Genomic DNA, 25,391 nt, shown 5'->3' on the forward strand with positions numbered 1-25,391 from the left:
AAATACATGACTTTGAAATGCTAGTGTTACACGAAGATGCTGAAAATTAGGTCAGTCAATAAAATTAGGGTAAAAGTCCCAAGACAAATAAGATAAGGAAAGAAATTTATGGCATAATTCAGTAAATAGATGTACTAGGTTTATTGGTCACAAATTAAGACAGCCAGGTTTCATTAATTTGGTTGTTGAAAAATGTGTAGAAGGTAAAAATGTTTTTCTTTTTTTCCTGGGCCCACAACAGCGTCATTATTAGCACCCGGATACAATATTTATATAGTAAACATACAAATACTTAAAAGAAACAAATATTAATATAAAACATAAATAACAGTAATATAAAAACACAGCATAAATGGAAAAAGCCCATGACGTATGTTAAAAGAGAAATAAAACTACAATTAAATAAAATAAAATTTAACTTAGAATAGAAATACCATCCAACATAGGCTAAATGGTATAAACAGACAATAAAGATTATATGAATAACCAAATTTTTAAATCAACATCATGATAACATGATATCATTGCATTGTTCCCTAACATATTTCGCATGTCAGCTGCTAGTTTCAATTTGTGACGCAATGCCACATAAATGACACAATCCACAAGGATGCAGTGTACAGTCAGTTGGCAATCACAGCGAGCACAAATGGGTACATCTACTTGAGTCATCACATATCCATGAGGGAGCCTAGTGCGCCCTTTCACAAACGGCAAATAACTCCTCTCCACAGTTACTGCATGAGGAGCTCCCCAGTGGATGAAGTTTATTCTTGGTGGTAGCATTCCATTCACTTTTAGACTCATCACGAACCACTCTCTTTAGAAATCAGACAAGATCATTTGAAAACAACACTACTTTCGATTAGTGAAAGGAGGCTGGAAGCAAGCCTCTTTTGCTACACCATCAGCACACTCATTGCCTGAAATTCCAATATTGTTAGGAATCCAGCAGAAGCTAACATTTGTCTTATGTTCAAGTCATTTGAGAAATAACACGCTGAATCTCACAGAAAGTAGGGTGTCTGAAGTACATGGCAAGGTGTACTGACTGACAGGATAAGAATACTGCACGCTCTGTTGAATGATTGTATAAAAGTGTATGAATTTGTATAAGGTATGCTTTACACAGCAACTATTTGGGCAAACAAAATGAGGTTTAAAAAATTAACACGATATTTTTTTTGAGGGCTGAACATCTCCTGTTACTGTGATGAAGGGCTACAGGACTATTTTATGTAAGGCAGTTCTAGTTATTGTGGATGTTAAAACAAATTGATCCTTACGTCAGAAGGTCAGTTACACTATACTGCAAAGTCAGGTGAACTGACTGCGCAGTATATTTAGGAAATAGAGGAGGAAGATTTTGGTATTTGGCAAGACAAGTGGGATGAGATGGCAGATGAGCGGTATATGCACAGTCTCTTTCCAAACATTAGGGTGTTGAGAGTCACCTCACGTACCTCCCCAAACCACCACTTGACTCAGTTCCTTTTGGGACAGGTTGGCTCGATTTGGCTTGACTGACTTGGGTCAGTGTCCTTAATACTTAGTATCAGATGATGTATATCATGTGCTGTATATCTGCTCAAAAAATAAGTTAAGGTGGGCAGAGATGGTCAGGGAGTTTGAGGGTATTGGTTTGAGTCTGTATCTACAGGCTAACTGGAAAGTTAGAGATGAGTCGCATATTGTTGAAAGATTTTTAAGGTTTTTGGTGCTTGAAAGTACTACAGAGAGTGTTTAGTGTAGAACAGTAGCCTGGGTGGCTAGGGACCCGTTTGGATGCTTTTCTGCCAGAGCAGGCGCATTCAGCAATTGTGCCCAGTTGTTGTTTGGTATGTTCATGGGTTGATTAGTAATCCTGGTTGCTTGTATGGAAAGTCAAAATTGTGAAGTTGCAAACAATTTTTAAGGTATGAGATTAATGTTTGTTATAGCTCAATATGTAAATTTTTATTGGTTATCAGTTTTTGTTTCGGTTTGAGCAAGTTTGAAAGATAACCTTTTGTTAGTTGATGGGGTTTAACACTGATGGAAATGTCATAAGAGGCATTTGCATCAGTGCCATCCTGATAAAAGCTGTACCAACGACTAAAATAATCAGGTATTGAGGGTCTAAATGATGACTTCTGGTAAAGCCCATCAGGGATAAGAATGGAAGGGGTGGTATGGTGACCGGGATCGTCACAAGACAGATGCCTTCCCCTATGATGTCAGAATACATGTCACTAATTGCCTGTAAGGCACTCATGGATTCTGAGCAGACAAGTATTTGTCGAAATGTTGGGCAAATTATATCTACAGCCTTATTAATAGCGTACAGTTCTGAATGAAAAATACTCATGATGCTGGGATGGCCAAACATGTATGTTCTGTTACCAACCACAGAAGCACAACCAACAGAATTAACGTTTTTAGAGTCTTCTGTACAAACTATGGCATCAGGATTCACGCTATTTATAAGATTATACAATTGTTCTTGTAATTTAAACAATTTGTGTTCTTCTATGAGAGCAATAAAGACCAAAGCAATAATTTACTAGAAAAGAGTGTAATAACATGGAGCTAAAGGAGGGTAATAATATGGAGCAAAAGTAAGAACTGGAGGTAATTGTATATTTAGAGATAAGTAAAGGAACTGAGTTCTGATACCTAGCAGAACAGTAGATGATGGCTGTTCTTCACACTAATTGCATATAGCAATGCATCCATTCATTCTACACCACGATTCTAAACAAGTTATTGTGTTTTGCAGCAGCCTCTCACCAATAGCTAAGTTCTAGATGCTATATAAATTGAAAAATCATCTACAAATAAAGAACACATAACGGGTTTTCACTCGCAATTTGTTATAGTATTTATGGCTATGGAAAATAAGGTAACACTTACGACCACTTCCCTGTGCTATTTTGTTTTCTAATATAAAATTTTTGGATACTGTAGATTTAACTCAAACTCGAAATGACGACTATTGAGGAATCCTCTGAAAAATGCAAGAAGACTATCTTGCATACCCATTCATGCAGTTTATTTAGGATTCCTCTCCTCCAAGCTGTGTCATACACCTTTTACATATTGAAAAATATTGTCTTTTTGCATATTGGCAAAGTAGGAAGGCGTTTTGAATGACAAATTCAAGAGAAACTATATGATTGATAGACGCTATACCTTGGCGGAAAACACATTGTTCGAGAACAACTAGAGTTTCTCTCAAGATACCGCACTAGATGGTTTACCGTTTGTCCCAAACCTTGCACAGGATACTAATCAAGAACATAGGATGATAACTTGCAGGGCAGGATTTATTTTCAGGAATAAATGTAAATATTTACAGGAATCATCAATGCTTCTGACCAACAATCTGGAAAGATCTGATCAGAAAACACTCTATTACAGATACACAAAAGATGTCATAATGCAGTATCCAGAAGGTGAGATAACATACTGAGCCTGATATTATCATTTCCAGGGGAAGTGTCATGAGAATTATTCAAGGCATACCTTAGCTCATCAAAAGAAAAAGGAATGTTTAGTTTAATTCATTTTGCATATCTCCGATAACAAATGGAACACTTACTATCTGCAACTTATATTGATAAATTGACCTAATAAATTCACGAAAATATTATGATACAAGTGAAACTCACTTAAACTCCAGATGTGTGCCACATCCATTGGTGTCGTTATAAGGTCGTTATAAGGATGCTTTTTTTTTTCAGTCCAATTGGCTGCGTTGACTGTCCTGATCTATACTTGGCCTGAACTTTTCACCACACAAGTGATGGAATTATCCGAGTAATGGTATCGATATAATGCATCCATGATTTTCGTTTAGCACACTAAAACACTTGATGGCAAAATCTCTCATGTTGTGGAAGGCACAGAGCAATCAAGTCATAGGTCTTCAATTGTAATTACATAAATCACTGCATCAATCCCTTAGTGCATTCCTGCAGTCTTCATCCCCCAAGGAACAGTAGAGTTCTGCCTCAGTCCATTATGATTATTAGGCAGGGTAAAGGAATCTGTGAAAACAGTCTGGCCAGATCATACTCACCGATATCGGAATTTAGGGGTAGATGTAAATTGCAGATATTCATTTTATATGGTGCCAATATCTTCACTGAGACTGCAGGGATGTTTGACACTAGCTGAAACGCACAGCTAACACGATTTCCTTCAGGAAAACAGCCACATCTTCACATCCTCTGCCCTCAGTTTAATGGCTGCATCTTTTACAGATACTATATTGCAAAAGGACACATCACCCTGGGGATGGAGGTGAGTCTCCTGTAGACACATTATTAAAGGATTTTCTTCCTTCATTAGGATTTCAATACCCCTCACAGCGAGAATGGAGATTACAAATATTCAAATGAATAACATTTGCACTCTCTAATATATTCTTTTCCTGTTGAATCCAGACTTTTTGTCTAATACTATCTGGTTTTTCTTTTTTGTGTTTATAACATTTAGGAAGAGCTTTGCTTCTTTGGGCACTACATCCACCATTATAACCTCCACGAGATCTTGAGATGGTGGTGGGATTTAGAAACCTGGGAGGCCAGAGGTACCGTACCAGGCAACAATTTTTTAATAGATCCCTTCATAGGGATCTTGGTAGTTTGCACATTGCGAGCTTACTACCAATTTGAAAAAAGAAAAAAATTTAAAAAGCTCAAGTGAATCAATTATACAATATAAAATAAAAGCTTAATAACTAAATTATTCAAATTAAAGCGGGAATAACAAAATAATGTACTTTGGTTATGTAGTCTGATACACAAGTATATTATAAAAATAAAAAAGAAATAATTAACATTAACAATACAAAAAATATTTTTTTTAACTTTAATTAAACATATTAAGCATATCAAAATTATATGGAATCATATATTTTGAATCATATATATGGAATCATAGAAAACAACATTTCCACACTACTCGTTTATCATATTATTAAAAGAAAATCTATCTTATTACTAATTTTTTTCTTCATATATATAAGAATACTTTTTGCACATAAAAAATAATGATGACCTCGCATCAAATACACCTATTTACCCAGTCTCACTGCCCTGTCATATCGAACAAAGAACACATCACCACTTCCGTGCGATCTTACTTAAACACGTCCTTTCTCCATGACTGCTAAATTCACACCACACCCGAAACAAAAAAAATGTCAGTCTGGCTTTCCCCACCAGATGCCCGTTTGTATCTATGCACGTACACACTTTTTCTGAGAATGTATACGCACTCACCAGCCCACGATGACATCACCATCTGGCTATCCAGACCATGTCAGACATCAACAAAGTTATGACATACAATTTCTTATCAAACTAATTACGTTTATTTAAATATTAATAATATAATACTATCTTGCCTATTTTCTGTTTTTAATATCAGCTAAACCAATGAATATTTAACTACTTTTTAAAATATTGAAACTTTTTTCTTTATGACATAATATATATTGTTCTTAACCCACAAAATTTAGAATGGTTACAACATTGTTGCTACAGCAGAAATTTTATTCCATGCTGTACTGACTAAAGTGGTTTTCGGTAAACCACTGTCGTCTTTTCATCAATAATGAAGGGTATTATTTCTTGCTTGCATTCTTAGTTAGCTCTGAAACAATGGTTGTGAGCGAGGCAACCTGATCAGATAACACCTGAGCAAGCTGTTTTAATTCACTGCAGGAGCCGTACTGTTAATTACCCGCATTTGCAGGGAGTTGCCTTGATGTAGTGGCTGCAAAATAGACATCATCTGTTTTTACCAGGTTCCAGGAGTTCAGCATCTTTTTACCATCTCTTCGTTCGGCTGGAAAAGATAGCTTCTGCTTGATACAAATTTTGAGAATTGCCTTTTCTTCTTTAAAAGTTGGGCAATCTCATGAGTAAGCTGCATGTGATTCCCCCAGTTATTTTTCTTCCTCCTGGCAATCAGCTGTTTTTGCACATCAAGCACATATTGCAAGAAAGAAGTTGTAATGTGGCCATACATTTGACATTGGAAACATCACCGAGGATAGGAATGAATGGTCATACTCAAACAGAGGGAGTAGGTTCCCCATTCCACTCTGCTGTTTCATAATTCATTTCACCTGTACAACACCTTGGGGACAAAGTTCAAAGGCAATCTCACTAACATCACCTTCAAAAGAACCCGGCAAAAGATACTTCTTGGCTGGTATTTAAGGATTTGTGGCCCACCACTTTTATGTTGATACTACCCATGTTGGTGAGATGCAAGTGTGATCAATTCTGTTAATCACTAGTCTCAACCAGTATTGATCCATCTCTTAATTTCCTAACTTTTTGGTTGAACCTGTTATTACTTTATTTATCAGGAAAAGTGAGACCTTTTGAAAGGAGGCCCCTTCCTGATTTTTTTTGAGAACTACAAATCTCATTTTATACTGTGGACATGTTCTGTCACCATTTAAACTATCATCTTAAATAGTGTTCTTATCATAATCAGACAATGCTGAGTGAGGTCTAACATGACATTAGGTGGTGATTTTTTCAGATGGACAACAACAATCAAAGGATTTTTGTCAGAGCTAAAATATTTGGTCCCACAAGAACCAGGGAAATACAAGACAACCTCTGCAGAGCCCATGCATACAGAAGCTAGAGCTACATAAAACTTTTTTCTTTTCTTTTTCCTGTTTAGCCTCCAGTAATTACCTTTCAGATAATACTTCAGAGGATGATATGTATGAGTGTAAATGAAGTGTAGTCATGTACAGTCTCAGGTAGACCATAACTGAGATGTGTGGTTAATTGAAACCCAACCGCCAAAGAACACCGGTATCCACGATCTAGTATTCAAAAACATGCAAAAATAATTGACTTTACTAGGACTTGAACACTGGAACTCTCGACTTCCAAATCAGCTGATTTGGGAAGACGCGTTCACCACTAGACCAACCCAGTAGGTTAGAGCTACGTACAACTGGGTTCACCCAGTACGGTTGGATTTCATAAGGTGTCGCAACACCACAGAGTGTAAGTGTAAGAAGAGAGAGTATAAGATGTTCTTGTGTTGCTGTGTAGGGGTATATGTAGTAATTTGTGAGGTATATGAATATGGTGTAAAAATTTCAGCATCTCAGATGTGTAGGAGGAAGAAAAGCTGCAGTGGCTAGAGCCAAGGGGATGTAAAAATAATTGAGGATTTAGGCTGTATTAAATAAGGTGAGTTCAAAAATTAATCGAAGAATAAAAAGGAATAGAAAATAACATCAAACCAGGACAATTACATTTGTATGTTTATTCACACATACACATATATACATTCTGAATGGTCTGAGAATGTAAATTGACTAAGGAAATTATTATAACTTCCAAAAAAAGTGACTAATCATTATTAAAAAGAATAGGTTTTAATGTAATAAATATAAGAGGCACATTCATAAAGTAAGAGCCATTTGACCATTACAAATTATTAACTCGTGAGAAAAGGTTTTTACTTACAGTCTTAGTTTACTACATATCTACTTCACTTTTCCACATAATCGCCATTCAGTTCTAAGCACTTTTCATAACAATGCACCAGTTTCTTTAACCCCTCTGCATAGACATTCGCTGCCAGGGAATTAAACCAGTTGACAAGGGCAGTCTTGTGTTCCTCGTAGTTTCAAACCGTTGTCCACCAAGTCACTTTTTCAAATGCAAGAAGAGGAAGTAGACGCTAGTTGCAAGGTTGGGACTACATGGAGAGGGTGGTCAAAAAGTTACACTGGAAGACAGTTTCCCATGTTGTCAATTTTGGATCACACTCCTCAGTTTGGTGAGCGTTTCACAGTATACATCAGCTGTAATTGTTGATCCACATTTCATGAAATCAACCAAAATGACACCCTTTTTGTCCCAAAAAATTGTAACCAATATTTTTCAACTCGAGTACAGAGATTGTTTAAAATTTTTCGGTTTTGGGGAACTTGAATGGCACCACTGCATTGGCTGTTGTTCTGATTCTGCGTTGGTGTAGGTTATCCACATCTTGTCGCACATTACTATATGAAAAAACAAATCATCTCCATCTTGTCGATAGCAGTCTAAAAACACTCGTCCGCTGCACATTCTTTCCTCTTTGTGTTGTTCAGTGAGCATTTTCAGTACCCACCTTGCACAAAATTTGTGATATCCAAGCTTTTGTGACAATTGTGTAGATAAAGGTATGTCCAACATGTAGAAATTCATCAGCCAGAGCACTAATTGTCAATTGCCGATCACATCACAGTTTTTGGTTCACTTGTTCAACGATTTTGTCAGCCTGAATACTGAGCCTGCCACTTTGCTCTTTGTCATGCACATTTTTGCAGCCATTTTTAAAGTCTCAACACCATTGTCTAACCTTTCCTTTACTTATTACTGTAAATCCATACACTTTGCACAACTCCTGATGAATTTCAGGAGCTGAAGATCCTTTTGCACACAAAAATAAAATCACAGCGCACACTTTACAACTGGCGAGAGAAATGATTGTTATGGATATTGCAATCTGCATTCACTAGCAGAAAAATGACTAGTGAATCAAAACAACTACAGGGGGTTTGCAAATAGCCAATAGATGGCCCTGCATGAATGAAACTGTGTTCACACCCGCTAATATTTAAATATAAGCTGACGACCCTTACTTTATCAATATCCCCTCATAGAATTTAATACCAACTGAAGATGTGGGATACTGTGAAACTGGTTATTGGAAATTAATAAGGTAAATTTAAATCATCTGATTACTATGTTTAGGTCGTATATATATATATATATATATATATATATATATATATAAAGTCTACCTATCAGTATATCAGCAATTAATTACATTGATACTCATAATATCAGTTACATACTATTTTACAAAATAAATAAAATTGAATCTTTAACAACAGATTCTACTTACGAATTATCTTGAGTTTTCTTTTGTCGTCTTCTATTTTTTGTGAACTCTTTAGTCACATTTCCTTCTTTATCTTCATCATCCAGATCTTCAATTTTTACACTTTCATCAGTTGTTTCATCCTCATGAGCCAATGGTTTTCTACGTTTCCTTCTTTTCCGGGGTGTAGGACCATCACTACCTTCACTTTCACTTTTATGTCCATCACTGCCCTGAGATGTATCACCCTACACATTATATATCATAATATCAGAATAGAAAACTGTACAAATTTGATAATATGAATGGATATAAAGCAAAAGATATCAACAGAATGGAGAGTGCCAATTAACAATGATATGGTATGTATGTGTGTGTATATATATATATATATATATATATATATATATATATATATATATATATACATGTGTGTGTGTGTGTGTGTGCACATGCACACACACACACACATACACATACACACATACACATACGCACGCATGTGCGGTTTCTGGTTTAATTATATTTGTAACTTGGATTTTTATATAGCAACAGGACACATACAATTAATCAAGATTTTAATAAACAATATACTTTAAAAACCCATAAACATTAATAATAATAAAATAAATTTTTCATCAGTGTTATTACACATAATCACAAAAATATACTACCTACATTTGAAGATAACTTCCCTGAAACAAACATAGATCTGTATGAGGTCACTACAAAATTTGAAGCATAGTAGTAAGCTAACAAACCTGCTCCAGCTGACATTCTATCCTTTTAGTATAAAATAGATTGTTGTTGTTTTAGTACTATACACTGTTCTGCTAATTTATAGCACAATAATTATATGCAGTAGTAAATGTTATTATACAGTAATTTAATACATATAGTAATAAAATGTTTTTTTTAAATTAATTATAAATGAATTACGTATTTATTCAAGTACACCCGCACTTTTTTTCTTGGAATTGGAGAGAAAAAATAAGGGTGCAGGGCTTACTTGAAACATAGCCTTTAGCCAGGATAATTTATGTAAACATTTTCTTAGAATTACAAGTTTCAATCACATAAATATAGTTACATTAGGCTTTTGTTTATCAATACTGGATGCAGACATAGAAAAAAAATTGTATGACTTTGTTATGGAAAAAAGGAAATGCAGTTATGCTGTCACGACAGAAATGTGTCAATATATGCTAAATCATTGAATAAAGTTGATTTTAAAGCAAACCATGGATGGATTTTCTGCATGAAATGATTTGTCAATAAGATAAAAGATGACCATTTCTCAACGACTTCCAGACGCTTATGAACAAAAAATATTACATTTCACAAATACATAATAAATCTTAGAAAAGATAAAGGCTATTTGCCTTCTCAAATAGGAAATGCTGACCAAACCCCCGTAGTATATTTTGAAATGCCATTTGACAAATCCGTACACAAAAAAGCTGAAAAAAGTGTTATGATTTGCACTGGTGGTAATGAAAAACAATGTTATGCTTTGCATAACTTCTGATGGATCAAAATTACCTCAGTACATTGTTTTTAAAAGAAAAACTCTTCCTACCGTACAGGTAAATGGAGTTATTATCAGAGCACAGGAATCAGGTTAAATGGATGAAACCTTAATTTTAGATTGGATCAGGTGTGTATGGCAAAAGCGATCAGGAGATTTACTTAATAAAAAAAACACCGGTATGCTAGTAATGGATAGTTATCGAAGACATACGACTGATAAAGTGAAAGACTTTTAAAAAAGGGTATGACAGACCAAGTAATAATTCCCCTACAGGAAGAATCAAACGCCCAGATTTTAACCAGATTTGTGTTTGAATAAAAGACGCTTGGGAAGGTATATCCACGGAATTAGTAAGGAAAAGTTTTAAAAAACGCGGAATATCTAATGAACTTGATGGTAGTGAAGACTCACCTTTGGCAGAGCGATGTGGAGACTACCGGTAACTATTCTACAGACATTGACAGTGACAGTGATTAATTAAAAATGAAATCCCATATTAAAAAGCGTATTGAAATGATCCTTTTCAACATGATACTTTCTTTTCGTTTTACTGGACTACTGATTCTGAACTAAACTACTACTTACGGTAATTAATTATTAATGCAATATTAATATTGTAATTTAAATGAATGAATTAAATGCGTTACTTTCTGAATATTTTTGTATTTACATATTTTTTTATCATATCTGTTGAACTTTAATATACAAGTATATACTCAATTTTTTTTTTAGATTTTCGATCCAGAAAATTGAGGTGCGGGGCTTATTCGGCGGCTGGGAGTACTCGAATAAACAGAGTAATTAAATTTCAAAATTAAAATTAAGTGGCACATAATGCTCTCTAAACTTGCAATCCAAGATACTTTAGACACAGCTATTTTTTCTTCACACTTTTGAACTTGAAAAAATGCAATCATTCAAATTTTGTTACCTCAGAGTTACTATTATCAGATGATGACATCTCATAATTTCCCATTCTGGGACGACGCTGGGCAACTATAGCAGCTTTGCTAAGACTCAGAAATCCAGGACCATCACTGCACGTACCACTATTAGTCCATAAAATCTTAATTAGTGCAGATGCCAAATACAAACTCTGAAAGAAAAAAAAGTGAATATTTTTGTACAAATAAGTTGCTTTTTGTGCTAAATGACATTTGAAGTACATTGAAAACAATGCATATCCTCATAACAACTACTGTTTTAGGCAATAGAAAACATAAATTTAATATATAAGCCATGGAAAAATATATAAACAATTCCAATTTCACATCCTGACTTAATTCAATCTATATAATAGGTATGTGTATGCCTCTTACAAAAGTAAATGCTATATATATTAAATAATGATAAAAATAACTCAGATGATGAAACTTAATATCAGCCACTTTGTCATAGTACAACGAACTATCAGAGTTTACTTAAAATGTGAAGAAAAAAACACATAAGATAATTTTAAAGCACATAGGGGAGGTCTTGGTATTCAAATAAAAGCAAGTAAAAAAGTTACTGCAGTTATGACAAGTACTACAATTTTAAAATTATACCTGGTACAAGTGAAAATGAGTGGTGCCCATTCTTTCTTTCTTGCCTGTTATTAACAGAAATTTTTCCTGATTTTTTCCTTTATTTTTATTTAAGAAGATGGCACTTTTCCAATTTTTTTTTCTTGGCCCTCTACTTTTTTCAACTTTTAGAGAAAACATTTACTAAATTTTGTATTTGGATGGGCTTGGTTAAGTAAAGTAACAAGCTTTACTTTCACCTACTCTGATGACCTATTACCTGATCTAATTTCAACTATTACCTTGGTCAACTACAACAAAAGCAGGCATGTGTTTTCTTGAGAACAATTTTTTTAACAAAAAGAAATTAATATTTATGAACACATAAATATATACATACAGCATTATCTGAACTAAAAAAAATCAACAAGCAACAAACAGGTTAAATAACTGCATAAAACCCAATTAAGTATGTTAGTTAAACACAAAAAGATAAGTAAAAAGCAAATTAAGTTAATTTAACTGCAAAGTTTTAACTGCTTTTAAGATAATACACAAACTGTAAAAGTGATATTCTTAAATGCTATCGTAATCGATATGAATTCATAATGAAAAAAAAATTCAATTCATAATTAAAAATTAAATTGTTAAGTTTTAATTTAGTTTCTTTTTCAGGTTTCTATAAAATGTGAATACTTTAATTGTTATTTATCAGTATTATTCTCACAACCGTTGAGGGTAATGAAGATTGCAGGGGCCCTAGCTAAACTGGAATGATCAGCAAAGTGAGTTCTGCGAAATTCAGGTGGTGGGCCCCCCTGGCTGCATGGGAATGGCAAGTAAAGTGAGCTCTGCAGCTCAAGGGAGCCCTTGCATCAGCCCTGGGACTCCCCTACACTGAACAGGGCCACAGGAGTTCAGCGGGGTAGAGCCACCTGGTTAAATAGTTGGGCGAATGAAGCAAGCCTTTACAGACTAGTATAAAAAAAATATATATATATATATATAAATGAGGTCTATTCAATAAATAATCAAACTTTTTTATTTTGTATTTTATAGAGAAGTTGAGATGTATGATTGGCATCAATGCATAACAATGAACTAACAAACAATCCTACACATTTTCTCATGTAAGAAAAATTAAAAATGCAACATGTCACAACGTTCATTCCAAAATTCTAGATACAAGAGCCAAAAGACAATCACTTACTAATCTGAAGCTTTTAAATCATAAAAATAATGAAACCTTGTTGACAATAACTAGCAATGAGAATTGGTTATACACGTACGATGTGGAAACAAAATCTGTCACCACAATGAGTCAGAAAATCTCCACCAAAACCACCCACTGCATGTGTGGCACACACGTGTCATTTGAACATGAAGGAGATGTGGACAGTCTTTTTTGGTAACAAACGTTTTGTTCACAATGAGTTTCTACCTAGGATAATCAGCCACTACTACTGAACATAGAATTCATCAGATGTGTCCAGAAAAATGTGAAGAAGAAAAGACCTGAACCTCGGCATGAAAATTCACGCTACCTTTACCATGACAATGCACCAGTCCATACTCTGGTAATAATCCATGTTTTAAACAAAACATTCACTCAAGTGTCACTCCCACCCGCTGTATTCACCTGAAATAGCCTCTGCTGAACTTGTTTTATCGGGGTAGAGATTAGAGATTTAAGACAAGAGCCCATAAAAATATTTATACATCCTGGAACCTATTTCAAAAAATGCATTACAGAGCTGCTTCTCAAAAAGGAAGTGCGGAAAGGTATGTCTAACGAGAAAGAGAGAACTTTGAAGAAGATTAATTGTATAACACTGTAAATATTTAATCAAATGAATTTTAAAAAAGTTCTTCTTTTTTTTTTAACAAATCATATACTATCAAAATCATACTATGCAGATATGACTTCCACAATCTGATTAAACTTAGTAGCTATTTTATAACTTATAAGTAAACTATTACTTTAATTTAAAAAGTTATGTCTATGTAAAGATTAGTAAAAGTTTATGAAGACACGGTTACAAAAACAAGAGGTAACCATTACAAGACATAATACTCATAGTTTATTTTTATTTTCAATACGTTCCTATGCGAGTACAAAAACTTACTTTTGCAATAAATTTAAGAAAATAATATCAAACTAGCGGCATCCTTCGTGCCACTTTCAAGACTGGCCAATGTACATACACATAAACACATACAACTCACCAAAACTAAACAAAGATTTAAAAAACACAAACCTGTTCGGTATGATCTTTAGGTTCTAGTTTACATAACAGATGGTATAAATGTAACACAGGACCAGCTTCTAAATTTTTTATCAATGGTGGTAACAAATCATGAACCTGTTTACTGCAATGTTTTAACTGGGCTGCCTGCCATATCGTATCCACATGCTCATTTGTTATCTTACATTCCATGGCAAGAAAACTCAATATTACATGGCTCTGTTTTATAACCTGTAGAAAAATATAAACATGCAACGTAAAACTTACAAAAATATAATGAAAATATGCATATAAAATAAAAATCTCTAAGCAAATAATTAACTGTACGTTTACATCACCATTCAGTTATTCAGAATATACCATAATCCTTTCACCGATTACAAAATGACTGATTAGAATGACATTCAGAGGTTTCCAGATACTTAGTGCATTTTCCTCGATTCAGAATCCTCAGGCTGTTAAGTTGATGACTGTACTTTGTTTATATCCATTACGCCTTGGATCACAGTTAATTAGACCAACTACAGAATGGTGGCTGGAGGCAGTACTGAGGCAAGTGTATTCAAGAAATTACTTACATATAGTACTTTAACAACACTAAGTCCTGCACTATAACCATTCCTCCTAATGAAATATATATTTATAGTCAGCAAAATGAAATGAGCAACAATACAACTCTAAGACAGGAGGGGGATAGTTTTCAATCTCAGATTAAAAGTAGCTGAAAACAGATGTCATGATACAGGAAATTTCTGACTCCTTAACTGCAAGAAACACAAATACTTCAGTCACAACAAATGTTAGAAAATATAAGAATTAATTTAATGAGAATAGTTCATTCCTTAAAAGATATGTATAAATTACACCTAATCTATACACGAGGTAACCTAAATTAGAATATTAAATTTCATTTCTTATTCTACGAGGGTTATTTTTTTCAAGATCCGATCGGTCACAAAATTTAAACCGCAGTGAAAATAAAAAATTTTTCATTTGTAACAAGTACTTACATAGTTATGCTATTTCTCTACATAGTCACCACTCCGATTTAGACATTTGTCGTAGCGTGGTACCAACTTTCCAATACCCTCGTCGTAGAATAGAGCCGCCTGTGTTTTCAGCCATGTTTCCACGCTGGTCTGCAGCTCGATGTCTGTGCCAAAATGTTGTCCTCCTATCCAGCGTTTCATGTGAGCAAAGAGGTGAAAATCAGATGTGGAGCCAAGTCCGGGCTGTATGGTGGGTGATCAAACACTTCCCAATGAAAACGCTGCAGGAGCTTCTTTGTTACAGCTGCAGTGTGCAGCTGAGCATTGTCATGGAGAAAGACAATGCCTGATGACAACATTCCTCTTCGCTTATTCCGAATTGCCATTTTTAGACGTTGAAGAGTCATGCAGTATGAGGCTGCAGTGATGGTCGTGCCACGTTCCATGAATTCCACCAAGAGAACTCCATTCCGGTCCCAGAACACAGTAACTTTCTGTTGGAGAAGGTTCGCTTGAACTTCTTTGGTTTACTGGGAGAATGATAATGCAACCGCTGTTAGGATTGTTCTTTTGTTTCTTCAGTTTCAAAATGGACCAATGTCTCGTCCCCTGTGACAATTTTGTTCAAAAAATCTTCTCCTTCATTGTGGTAGCGCTGGAGAAAAGTTAGGGAGGCGTCCATTCTCATTGTTTTGTGATGGTCGGACAGCATCTTGGGAACCCATCTCGCACACAGTTTGCGGTACTGAAGTCTCTCATCACAATGGTGTAGAGAGCTGACCTTGAAATCTCAGGAAACGAATCACTCCATACAGAAATTGTGAACCGACAATTTTCTAGAATTGCCTCATCCACTCGCTCAACGAGATCATTGGTTGACACTTGCTTCCTTCCCTGACCAGCTGCATCATGAACATCCTCTGTACATCCTGCTTTAAAGTTCCTGCACCATTGTCGTACTTTGCTGTCACTCATTGAAGTTTCACCATACACATTACTTATTCATCGATGAATTTCAGCCGCATTACACCCCTCAGCCTGAAGAAATCGAATTACCACATGCACTTCACACTTGATGGGAGATGCTATTGTTGTAGACATGTTTACGTGCTAGCTGCGCGTTCACAACTAAATGAAGTGACGTGGCATGATTGAAGGCCATACTAGAGACGCAAAGGTTCATCCGATTTTTGCACAGGTTTTTATTTCGCGACCGATTGGACCTTGAAAAAAAATACGTATAATAGAATATGAAATGAAAACGAATATTAGGAAAACTAAAGTAATAAGTATAGGACACAATCAGCCAATGAATGCCTGCATATAAAACGTTAGAATTGAACAAGTAAAACGTTACAGATACTTAGATACAAAGTAAGACCTGCCTTACTGAGACTGTACAAGTGAAAATATAACGAAAATAAGAATAACAATGGTTAAGGAAACATTTACAATAACGAAACAATTATTATATAGTAATATGGAGTTAAGGGTTGAAGGAGCATCTTGGAAATTGTTACATCTGGAGCGTACTTTTGTAGGGGGTATGAAATATGGACACTTAAGGATGATAAAAAGAAGTGTTATTTAAAAATGAACAGACAAAGAGGAAAGGGTAATGAAGAGAGTTTATGAGAACAGAAGATTAATCAAAATAATTCACAATATAAAAACTAACTGGCTGGGACATAACATGAGAAAAAAGATTGTTTTAAACAGTGCTAGAAGGATCAGTAGAAAATATTATAAATGATCTAAAATGGAAAGGGGGCTATTAATATTTCAAGAGTTTATCTGAGAATAGTGCAAGGAACCTGCCTCAGAGCATATAATCATTTGATAACATGTAAAAAGGTATTTTTGCTGTCGACAATTAACTGTCAATATTGCATAAATTTACTAAATGCTTTTGCTTAGACAAAGCAGAATAATCCAGTGAATTTCAAATCTAAAGCCTTATTTTTATGAAAGTCATGAGTTATTATACATTTACTTACTTTTGTAATATCCATTGTATATCATTTTAACAACAATTTTATAAATATGTTTTTGTATAAGTGAAAAGGAAATTACCAGTTCATGAAAAAATGAAATGTTTTGCTTTGCATGCAGAAACAGCTGCAACATTTTATCATTTTCACTGGTTTACTTTAACTCATCTTATTAAATGCTCTGTTTATTACAAAACTTAAGTTACTGATTTATCTATGTTAAAAAGACAGATTTTTCTAGTTGTTTTATTGTTTATCTCTAATTAAATTAATTTTTCTTAATTAAAAATCCTTATCACTAATTTCAATTGAAAAAAATGTTTATTAGGTTTACTTACTACAATCCATTTAACATACAGGAAAAATCCCCAGAAATAACTTTATTAATGAAGACTCATTTCATTCTCCTATATACAGGCTAGGGGTCACTTAATATTTTGGATGATACATGGTAAAAAAAACAAATTTTTAATTCTTTTGAAAGCTTTTATTTATATTTTCATGAAAATTGACAAAAAACTGCAAGTTAATTGTCACAATTTATAATTCAACTACACATAAATCAATATACTGTTGATAAAAAAATTGTATTTAATTATACAGCAATATTTTCTATGTAAAATACAATTAGACTTATTCACACAGTGAATCCCACAATTCATATTAAAAATGTACAAATTAAAAGACAACAAACTATTTTATTTTTTTAAGTTATCTAATTTTATTTATTTATGTAAAAGATGGGCTACTACTGTACAAGTAATAATAATAAAAATGTTAAAAATGTCATAAGACTTGATCTGTATTAAATGAACAAAAGAAAATTAGTCAGAAAAAATAAACAAACCATCATAACAATTCAGTAGTTTATACCTGTATATAACTGATTCAGGAACAAAGCGAAATAATTTGGAAACTGATTACACAACTTGGAATAAGGAAAAAAGTTCATACAAACATATGTTCAAAAACGCTTTGTTATTGAGTTACGACTAGCGAAAAATTTCATCTCTATTTCAGTTCCCCTGGTGAAATGAGGTAATACAGAAATTTTTAAGGCATTATATTAGAGGTTAATTTCATGATTTCTTGTTTTTTGACATGAAAAAACAAATAAAACAGGTCTCAAACTGTATTTTCTATAATTTTCATGATAACCAACGTGAAACAGAAAAGTTTTGAGACAAAACATGTTTTTTTTTAGGTTTGAAGTACAAGAGGTTATCTCTAAAGTAAAGATCGTTTCATTGTAAAAAGATTTATTCAGAAATCATTATAAATATGTTTTATTTCTCTTAAACTATATACCTTATACTACTTCCCTATATAATCACAACATGAATTAAGACATTTATCATAGCGACACCCCAGCTTCAATATACCCTCATCACATTCTTCTGCCGCCAGTCCATTTAGCCACTGATTATCAGCATTTTTAAGTTCATCATCACCCGCAAATTGCTTACCGCTCAAAAATTCTTTCAATTTCCCAAACAAATGGTAATCAGAAGGAGCTAAGACTGGACTACATGTGGGCGATTGTAAATTTCCCACTCAAATGTTCTCAGTAAATCACATGTCGGACCTGCAACATGTAGACATGCATTATTGTGCAGCAGGACGACGTCATCGATCAGCCATCCACATTGCCAATCTTGAATGGCGCGCCGTAACTTACATAGAGTTTCGCAGTAGGCTTCTGCATTTATAGTCATTCCACGTAGCATGAAATCGATCAGTAGTATGCCAAACCGATCCCAAAAGACTGCGGCCATCAGTTTGCATCCAAATGGCTGTGGCTTCACCTTTGTTGGTTTGGTTGGTGATTGAGGATCACACCATTAACTTGACTGCCGTTTTCTCTCTGGCATGTAATATGAAATCCATGCTTCATGGATTTTCAAGGGAATGGATAAAATACAAGGTATACAAGCAAAATGTAGATACGCACATGATGAAGTGATCGCTCACATTCTCAATGATGCTGCTCTCATCAAGGAACACAAAGTCGGTGACAGAAAATGTAAGGAAATGGACTAAAAAGTGCTTCGATGTCAATGGTGGAATTTTTGAACACATATTGTAAATTAATTCAGTATAAACTACAGTGAGTATTTTTTCAAAAATAAACAAAAAGTATTTTAATTTTTCAAATGTCTATATTTATTTTACTAAAAATAGATATTTTTTATTTTATTAATTCAAAACATTTTTCTTTTAAGTTTTGTTCTGTTTTGTTTTTAATAATAAAAGCTGATTTTTCTTTTTTTGTTATTCATAGATTTTAATACATGAATTATCTTAGAATTAAATTCTCTATAAGTTTTGACAACAAAATTTTTGCATTTATTAGTCATTTAACAAAGTTATTGTACTTCAAACCTAAAAAAAAAATGTGTTTTGTCACCAAATTTTTTGATTTTATGCTGAATATCATAAAAACTATGAGAGTTACAGTTCTGGGACCTGTTTTACTCGATTTTCCCGTCAAGAAACATAAGAAACCATCACATTTACCCCTTACATAGCACCTTTAAAATTTCAGTATGACTATTTCATCAAGGGGGAACTGAAATCAGGGTGAAATTTTTCGTTAGCCATAACTCAATGTCAAAGCATTTTCAGACATTTCCTTATTCCAAACTCTAGTATCTGTTCCCAAATTATTTCTGTTTCCTCCTGAATTACCTGGTACATAATCAAAGCTGCTATAATACTGAGTAAATAAAGTAGTGGACTAAAGGTGTTAATATAAATTAAAGAATATTTTTCTCTGTAAATAATATTTATACCTATACATAAATAAGCATGAAGATGAATTAACTTCAATTATAAACATAACATTTTCAAGCCATGATCCATTGTCTTCATAAAATTATGTTACGTAATTTTAAAAAGACTGATCATGAGTCACAGTCAGAAAATATTACTTCAGAACTGAAATAAGCTCAAAGAGACTCTGTAAATAGACAAATTTAATTAAAGGAAAATCTGTATTAAGTACAACAGAAACATATTTATAAGATTAATTAAAGTAGTAAAAATACATAACAGGAGAGAATCAGTTTTCTAATAAAGTTATAAATGTTGAGTTAAATTATTAGTCACTTTCAATTCTGTTTTGGTAACTTAATATTTCTTTGTCTATTAACATTTGTTTATGGATGTGGAGTTATTGTTTAGATTCCTTTATTTTCTGATAAACATTTTATTACCTTTCATAATCTTTATTTCTGAAAAACACATCAAGTTATAATAAATACCTTTTTTTGTGACAAATGATTCAATTCATTATTAAATTCAGAAGTAAAAATTATACATAACTGACTAACAAGAAAGTTTTCACACGTGGATTTAACAACCATCAAATATAAAGCTTGGTAGATTATCAAAAAAAAGTTACCTCAACGTGAAGATTCGGCCCAAATATATGGGATATGATGTTATTATCGATTAGCCAACCGGCGAGATTCTGTCCCACATTCTCCACTTCAATAATGTTCTCGCTGTTACACATCTCATTAAACATATTAATATGACTATTTATTTGTGCTATACCGGCCAATCTCATAGTCAGAGTTGATGATGTAAAATATTTAAAAGCTAAATCCAAACCATCTCGGTCAAATGTTACAGGTGAATCCATAGGATCTTTAACAGCGCTCCACATAAAATCTGAAAAACAAAACTTTTCAAAAAAACAGTATATTTTTGTCTAAGTAAATATTTTTTTGTTCATAAACTGAATTCATGGATGACTTAATTAGTTTCTGCATTCAATGCAATAGTTTCTTACTTGAAATATATTATAAATTTGCAAAATCTTATTCATAAAATCAGAAATGGTTTTAAATTTCCCTATAACCTATATAACTATGTAACTGGTGCTTCCATTTTTTTATCACAGTGTTATTAATACTAATTATACAGACAGACAAAGATAAACTTATTTTCACAATTTTTGTCAAAATGGCATAACATTAAGCTTTCCGGAGCAGTCCAATTAAATAGAACAAATAGAAATTTCATTGTGTGTGTCTGCGTGTCTCTCTCGCCCAGATTTTAACCAGATTTGTGTTTGGATAAAAGACGCTTGGGAAGGTATATCCACGGAATTAGTAAGGAAAAGTTTTAAAAAATGCGGAATATCTAATGAACTTGATGGTAGTGAAGACGATCACCTTTGGCAGAGCGATGTGGAGACTACCGGTAACTATTCTACAGACATTGACAGTGACAGTGATTAATTAAAAATCAAATCCCATATTAAAAAGCGTATTGAAATGATCCTTTTCAACATGATACTTTCTTTTCGTTTTACTGGCCTACTGATTCTGAACTAAACTAGTACCTACGGTAATTAATTATTAATGTAATATTAATATTGTAATTTAAATGAACGATTTAAATGCTTTACTTTCCGAATATTTTTGTATTTATATTTTTTTATCATATCTGTTGCACTTTAAAATACCGGTATATACTCAATTTTTTTTTTTTTTAGATTTTCGGTCCGGAAAATTGAGGTGTGGTACTAATTCGGTGGCGGCGTGGTAATTGAATTAATACTGTATGTTACGTTATTATATTTAATTCTATCCAATCAAGAGGAAAATAAACTTAAATACATCACATTTAAGTTATATATATGTATATTACATAATGTATATATATTAACTTAAATATATATAACGTACCTATACCTATACACGAGAGATCGTGTGTGTGTGTGTGTGTGTGTGTGTGTGTGTGTGTGTGTGTGTGTGTGTGTGTGTGTGTGTGTGTGTATATATATATATATACACGAGGGATGATCAGAAAGTAAGTTACAATATAAAAATCTCACTCAATTTCCTTCAACCATTTCAGGGCCGCTTCATTTAGTTCATCATCGTTAGCGAAACACTCCCCTCCAAAGTCTCGCTTGAGAGAACCAAACAGATGATAGTCACAGAGTGCTAGGTCAGGGCTGTAAGGTGGATGAGACCACACTTCACACTTGAATTTTTGCAGTAACTCCTTTGCCACATAAGCTAAATGAGGAGTAGTGCTGTCGTGAAGAAAAACGACCCCATCGGTCTATCTTTAATGCCTTTACGCATTTCTTTTAGTCTCACAGTAAAATTTAACATTGATTGTTATTCCTCAGGACATAAATTCACTGTAAACAACTCCCTCAGAATCAAAGAAGACTGTCAGCGTAACCTTTTGAACATCTGGGGATGTTTTAACTTTTTTTGGCTGCAGCAAATTTTTGTATCTCCATTCATGTGATGTTTGTTCAGTCTCAGGAGTGTAATGAAGCACCCAGCTCTAATCCCCTGTGATGATTTGTTTCAAAAACTGTGGACCAGTTCTAGAATAACATTGAAGAAAAGAAAGAGCAGAGATGCAAAAAGTTGATGTTTGTCGTTATTGATCAACAGATGTGGCACCCATCGTGCACACATCTAACGGTAACCAAGCTGATTGTGAATAATCGCAAACACACTACCATAACTGATGTTAAATTCACTTACAATCTCTCTAATTTTAATCCGCCAGTTACTCAAAATCATTTCATTCACGCGTTCCGCATTACCTGTCATGTTTGCAATTGAAGGACGCCCCGCATGCAGTTCATCACTTATATTTGTTCTTCCATTTCTGAACATTTGGCATCATTTTGTGTTCATGGGGCGTGATACTTCTTTCTCACCATATAATTCAACAAATTGTTGATAGATTTCACAAAAACTGTAATTTTATGCCCACAAAAATCAGACTACTGAATGCATTTCTATGCTGGATGAAACCTCTAGAGATTTCTATTGTACACTGAATGTCGTACATAATTGCTGCTTCAGGAGCATGAATACAACAACACAACCAGTGCTGCCACCACAAGACATTAATATATCTCTTTCAGTTCAAGAACACGACAAGGGGGTAACTTAATTTTTGATCCAATCTCTTGTATATACAAAATAATTAAATATAATATCAAAACCACCAAATACAGTCAAAAAACTGATAAGAATACTTAACTGGAGTGCTTTTGAAGTTAATTACTTCATCTTCAGCAGTTAAAATTACAAGGTTACACATAAAATATCAACATAATATGCTTTGCCATTAATAAAATTTCATAGACCGTGGTATAATAACAAGTGATAATACTTCTTAAAACTATTGGTTATGATAACAGTACTAATAATTTAAATAAAGAACCTTCACATTCAATTTGATTATTCATTAATTTATAATAACTACTTTTAAATTTACAAACATTTTTCTAGTACATCTATTTCTCAATTATTATTACTACTTATCTCCAATACTTCTTTAGTTATATACATCAGTAATTGCGTGTTTATTTTTCATTTGAATGAAAAATGCGTGTTTTATTTTAAATTTGAAAAAATTAATTATCAAGAGCTAGCCATGGGTTCATCTTTATCAGCAATTTTATCAAAAATATACATTCAACACTTAGAAAAGATAAAATTTGGTATTACACATACACATGATATTTTATTATTGGTAAGATATGTTGACGACTTATTGGTAATTTATAATGAAAATGTAGAAAATGAGTGCAACATTATTAAAAATTAACTAAATATGTAAAATAAAATCTTAAAATTTACAAATGAATTAGAAATAAATAACATCAATTATCTAGATATAAGTATTGAAATAATTAACAACAAAATGATAGCTTTTGTTTATAGGAAACCTAATAATAATGTATATACAATTCACAATCATCATACACACCTTGAATTCACAAGTTAAACACTTACAAAAACATGATCCATACAGCACATCTTTTATGACCACATAGGATCACTTTACTCATAATCCAAGTCTCTTTGATGGGACTGTTAGGGCCATCCCAGTACTTTTTCATACGTTCCAATCTTTGTCCCCTTATTAGTGTTGAAAATGTTTGTGTTGTGAGTTTTTCTTATGAGTGTGAAGCAAGTGTTTTTGTTCTCGATTTTCTTTTTTAATTTTATCATATCTGTGGCGTCTTCTGATGTAAGGCAAATTTCTTTCATATCATCTCTTATTTCTCGGATCCATCTGCTGCATCCTGTCTTGGTATTTCTCAAGTCGAGATTGTACTACACCAGGGGGTAACTGGGCCATAGGCTGTGCTTCCTAAAACTGTAAGAGCATTTCAATATTTAACAGTTGGCAGCACTGCAAGAATATGTCTTCTGTATCAAACAACAACTCTAACCTGACTTGTACTTTTGGTTTGTGTGAGAACATTGAAAAATATTACCTGTTTTTTCTGGAAACATTACTCTGTGACTACAATTTAAGTAAGTTTTTGAATATTCAAGGTATGTGTTTATGTCATATTTTTTTACTTTAGCGCTACTAAAGAATATATAATTAACAATGTTATACTTGTTATTTCATGTTTATTCTATAAGTATTGAGGTTAGGATGGGTGGCCAGTTACCCCTTGAGCTTTTGCTTTTCCAGGGTAACTGGGTCAGGTATGGGCCCAGTTACCCCACAGGACCCGTTATGTCATTTGATGTGTTGTTATATGAGTAGATAACTTGACACTATTTTTAAGCTATAAAAATAAACAACCAAGCTTAACAAAATGAAACTACCAATAAAATAAGTTAACATTACGCAAACTTTAATATGCAATCAATGTACTTTTATGTCATATTGTTTTCCACATCTAAACTTACCTAATCAATGGATTATCTACTTTTCCTAATTCCTTTCGGTTTTGTTACAGACAATGGTGAGAACATACAAATGAAAAACTCAAAAAGGAGCAGTGTTTTCGTATACCACAGAGGATCTTAATAAGGCATTGATGACATGAGAAATGGGAACAAGATGACCCAGGGAGCATCAACATTTTACAATATTCCACGTTCTACATTAAAGTATCATATTAGAAGAACACATGGGAATGGACTAACTTCAAGAGAAGGTACGGTTGGTGGTGGTGGAGTTGAAACATATGTGTCTACTCTTGAATAAAAGGAAATAGTAGTTTAAAAGTATGGAAAAAATGGATTTGGCCTATCTAGAGAGGAGGAGTTAGACTTGGTGCAATTATACATAAGACAGAACAACATTCAAACTAGATTTAAAGATCAGAGCCCTGGTACTGACTTGTTCATATCCTTTAAAACTAGGCATCGCCTGTCAGTAAAGAAAGCCTAAAGCATTGAGCAAGTTAGATGCGATCAGATGAACCCATGGGT

General features: G+C 33.4%; 1 protein-coding gene across 2 annotated transcripts in view; it reads right to left on the bottom strand.

Moving 5' to 3' along the window:
• The window catches only part of puf (ubiquitinyl hydrolase 1 puf), a 405,361-nt gene that overhangs the window by 314,333 nt on the left and 65,637 nt on the right, over positions 1-25,391 (bottom strand). For both annotated transcript variants that reach the window (XM_075367624.1, XM_075367623.1), the window contains exons 6-9: positions 20,567-20,838; positions 14,196-14,414; positions 11,364-11,528; positions 8,926-9,149 (exon numbers count right to left, since the gene is read on the bottom strand). In XM_075367624.1, the coding sequence (XP_075223739.1) occupies positions 8,926-9,149; positions 11,364-11,528; positions 14,196-14,414; positions 20,567-20,838 (880 nt within the window). The remainder of the gene's footprint in view (positions 1-8,925; positions 9,150-11,363; positions 11,529-14,195; positions 14,415-20,566; positions 20,839-25,391) is intronic.

This window comes from Lycorma delicatula, chromosome 5, assembly GCF_047948215.1.
Source record: "Lycorma delicatula isolate Av1 chromosome 5, ASM4794821v1, whole genome shotgun sequence".
In the NCBI taxonomy this organism is placed as follows: Eukaryota; Metazoa; Arthropoda; class Insecta; order Hemiptera; family Fulgoridae; genus Lycorma; species Lycorma delicatula.